At 39.1% G+C, this 4443-nt stretch overlaps 1 protein-coding gene across 1 annotated transcript; it reads right to left on the bottom strand.

Annotated features, from left to right (window-relative positions):
• Nucleotides 1-3040: 3040 nt before the first annotated feature.
• On the bottom strand, nt 3041-3718 carry LOC137614906 (uncharacterized). Its single transcript, XM_068344562.1, has one exon. The coding sequence runs from the start codon at nt 3716-3718 to the stop codon at nt 3041-3043; it is 678 nt and encodes a 225-aa protein (XP_068200663.1).
• Between the last annotated feature and the right edge of the window lie 725 nt (nt 3719-4443).

Below are 4443 nucleotides of genomic sequence, written 5' to 3'. Positions count from 1 at the left end.
GCATGGCCACCACTTGCCATTAAATTTAAGAGCCAATGAGCTTTAGTTTTATCAACTTCTGACAATTCCTGTACAAATGAGTTTTTGATTGAGCCCTTTTGTACTTTACACAAAATTATTCCTCTCCAAATATAAATGCTAATAATACACAGAATACTATCAACACTAAACTGTTCAAACTTTTAATAATAATAAAAAAAAAAAATCATGGCCCTGTTATATCACCAATATTTAAAAAGACTTGCTTGATCCTAGGGTCTGAGCACCAAAAAATATATATAATGGCTAGCAAATTACGTAAATTCCCGAGCTTTAAACCTCACCTGCTTTATTTCACTTAAGTCTGATACATACTAAAAAATACTCCGAGCTCTAGAAATATTGCACAACTCTCAGACATCAATATGTATGAACACTGAATATCCAAAGGTCTCTTTATGTAATTCAAAACAAAATTGGGTGATTACTTCACATGAACTATTCTAAAACCAACCTCTTACTTCAGTTCTTAGTCGGGGTTGGCGAGCAAAGTACTGTATCAAGTATTGGTGATCGAAATAATACACAATATACACAAATGAGAATATTCTATGAAAAGTAAAAAAAAATGAAAAGTTAATATAAGAAAATAAATCACTTAAAGTTTAAATCAGAACTAGACCTGATACTAAGACAAAAAGAAAGACACTCCCTAAAAATTATAAGATCACTTGTTTCACTAGAATCTAATTTATAATACATATTCAAATTTGACATTGAAAAAGTTGTCATTTTAACAGCATAAAAAATAGATCAAATTTATACTTTCATATACTTAACTGATACTCTTACGTCATGTGACTCACACAAGATTACTGAAGGGTTAAGCAAAATAGATACTCTTCACAATTTACCCTAAATCTCACTGGGCAAGTTACAAAAATTTATGCTATAAAATGTACTTAAAATAACACATTACACTTTTAACTAATCACCTAATAATATCACCACCGTTCAAACAACACTATACACAATATATATTGGAGAGAAATCACTAATCACGTTTGAGAGGAAAACACTATACACACTTGAGAGGAGAGAGGGCTTGCAGACGTTAGCTCTTTCAAAGCAATAGGCTGGATCTGTTCTCCAGTTTATGCATTGATAGGCTCTATATATATAATTCCAGAACCATCCAGTACGTCATCTGGAAGCTTTGGGGGTATGGCTTAAGGTACCAGGGTCCCAACTTTCCAAGTTTAATAAGGGTACCAACATCATGTGGCGAGGGCAACCTCTCAAGTAGCTCCAACCAACACCTCTCTTCTTCTTCTTCTTTGTCTGCATCTTTTCCCACTTTTATGTGGGGTCGATGTTTCTGACCCACTTTCTCCATTTACCTCTGCCCCACACTTCATCACCCATTAATCCCTTTGATTGAAGGTCATCCTTGATACAGTCCATCCACCTTCGCTTTGGTCTCCTTCTCCTTCTCGTTCCCTGTACCTCCATTTCCATCACCCTCCTCCCAATATACTGTTCATCTCTTCTCATGATATGACCATACCACCTCAGTCTACTTTCTTGGATCTTATTTGATCGTTTTCTAACTCCTGTGGTACCCCTAATTTCTTCATTCCGTATCTTATCTCTTCTTGTCACCCCCACACATCCATCTCAACATTCTCACCTCTGTCACATCCAGTTTCTTCTCTTCTGTCTTCTTTATTGCCCATGTCTCCACTCCATACATCACTGCCAGTCTCACAATGGTTATGTGTACTTTACCTTTCAACTTAACCACTTTTTTCCGGTCACATAGTACTCCACGCACTTTTTTTCCGATTCTTCCCTCCTGCTTGTATTCTGTGGTTTATTTCTGCCCCCAGATCACCATCCCCTGCAACTGTAGATTCTAAATACCTGAAATTATTAACTCTTTCCAATCTCTCTCTTTGTAAACTAACTTCCCCATTCCCCCCCTTTTTCAATCTCAAATACTCTGTCTTTTTCGTGCTGATCTTCAATCCTCTATTTTCTCTTCTCCTTTCCTCCTGTTTCTCTTCTACTACCTCTCGCCTAGTGCTACACAGTATAACATCATCAGCGAAAAGCATGCACCAAGGAGACTGATCTGTAATACCTTGTGTTACTACATCCATGACCAGATCAAATAGGCAAGGGCTCAATGCAGACCCCTGATGTAGTCCTACATTTATTGGGAAAAACTGTTAGGCCTATACTGCTCTTAACATTTACTTCTGCTCTCTCATACATATCTTGGGTTATTCTTACGTATTTCTCAGGGACTCCCTTTTCTCTCATACATCCCCACAGCTCTTGACGTGGTACTCGATCGTATGCCTTCTCCATGTCAATAAAGACCATATGTAATCCTATCTGTTTCTCCCGATGTTTCTCTATCATCTGCCTCAAAGCAAATATTGCTTCCACAGTCCCTCTTCCTGGCATGAATCCAAATTGTTCCTCACCAATTGTTGTTTCATCTCTGAGTCTCTTCTCATTGATCTTCTCCCATATTTTTATTGCATGTTTTATCAACGTTATGCCTATGTAGTTGCTACATTCCTGGATGTCTCCCTTCCCATTATAGATGGGAATGATTAGGTTTCCTCTTATTCCTTTGACCTCTTTTCCTGATTGAAGACTTTCAGCGTCAGGTCCCACAAGATATCTATGCCACTCTTTCCAAGACTCTTCCATACCTCTACTGGCATTTTATCTGGTCCTACAGTGTTACTATTTTTCATCTTCTTTACTGCTTGTTCTACTTCACTTCTAGTCACTCCTATGGTAACATCCTCGTTTGGGAGTCCATCTTCAAATACTGTTCTTGGGTTCTCCTCATTCGATAGTCCTTCAAAATAAGTTTTCCACCTTCTTTTAATTTCATTCTCTTCTGCTAGAACTATACCATTGCTATCTTTTATTTGCCTTATCTGTGTCAGGTCTTTAGATGAAGCATCTCGGGCCTTAGCAATTCGTAATAGTTTCTTTTCTCCTTCTGGTGTTTCCTTGCCTGTTTATAATTTTCTTTATCTTACTCTTGTCCTGATAGATCTGCCTTCTTCTTGGCTTCTTTCTTGGTTTTTACCTGTTCTTGCAACTCATCATTGCACCACCACGATTCTTTATCATTTGGGGGTCTTCTTCCTGATGACTTTCCAAGTACTTCCTCACCGATCCTCAGAATCCCTTTACTATTCTCGGTCCACCATTCTTGTACATCCTCATGTAACCTTACTGCTTCCAGCAGTCTTTCCTTAAACAAGGCTCTTAGTTCTTCCTCTTTCAATTTCCACCACTTAATCTTTGGGTCCATTCTCATCTTTATACTTCTCCTACAATTCTTTAGTCTGCAATCAATTATCACTAACCTATGTTGTGCTGGTACACCCTCCCCATTTATCACCTTACAATTTCTAACCTCCGTCAGATGGTCTCTCTTACACAGCAGCAAATCTATATGGCTCTCCCTGTCACCATTACTGTAAGTAATCAGTCTGTTAATCTTTTTCTCAAAGAAGGTGTTGATCATTGCTAGGTCAAAAGCCACAGAAAAATCAATCACTCTTTCTTCCCCATCATTTCTCTCACCCACACCCCAACCGCCATGCACTCTCACTATCCCTTCACTACTAATTCCCGAGTGGCCATTCAGATCTCCTCCTATAATTGCCCTTTTCCTTGTAGGTATTTTTCCAAGCTCTTGGTTCATCTCCTCTCATAATGTATCCTTCTCCTCCTCAGTACATCCAGTTCATGGGGTATAGGCACACACCACATTAACTATTGTTGCTCCCAGCCCCAGCTTTAAACTCATAATTCTGTCATCTTTTGTATTCATCCCAATCAAACTTTCTTTCAAATCTTTCGATAACATTATTCCTACACCATTTCTTTCTTCCATATTGGCTTCACTGTAATAAAATTTACAACCTTCGTCTAGTTCTCTTGCCTTATTTCCCTTCCATCTGGTTTCCTGCACACACAGCACTCCAATCTTCCTTCTCTCCATGAGGTCAACCAGCTCTCACCAATTTCCAGTCATTGTCCCCACATTCAGAGTTGCTACTCTCATCCTCTCCTCAGATATTTTCCTCTGAGCTTGCTTCTTAAACCCCGCCCGCCCATGACTGGGTAGCCCTTGCTGATTTTTCGGAGGGTGTTGCCCAGGGGACTCACTAAAGTTGTCCAAATTTTAGAAATGCAAGTGGTATGCGTGTTAGAAATAATACACTCGGGGATATCAAATCTCACTATCCACTGTATGAGTGAGGTAGATGTACAAGAGGCAAACATTGCATTTTCCATGGGAATGGGTTCAGGCCAATGAATAGAGTGGTCAATGAAGGTAAACAGGTAATGATGTCCTTGTGATGTGGGTAGGGGACCTACTATGTCGACATGAATGTGGGCAAAACCTCGATGAGGTTGAGGAAA

This window comes from Palaemon carinicauda, chromosome 21, assembly GCF_036898095.1.
Source record: "Palaemon carinicauda isolate YSFRI2023 chromosome 21, ASM3689809v2, whole genome shotgun sequence".
NCBI classification, from domain to species: Eukaryota; Metazoa; Arthropoda; class Malacostraca; order Decapoda; family Palaemonidae; genus Palaemon; species Palaemon carinicauda.
The sequence above is the reverse complement of the archived record's forward strand: the minus strand, read 5'-3'. Positions and strand labels throughout refer to the sequence as shown.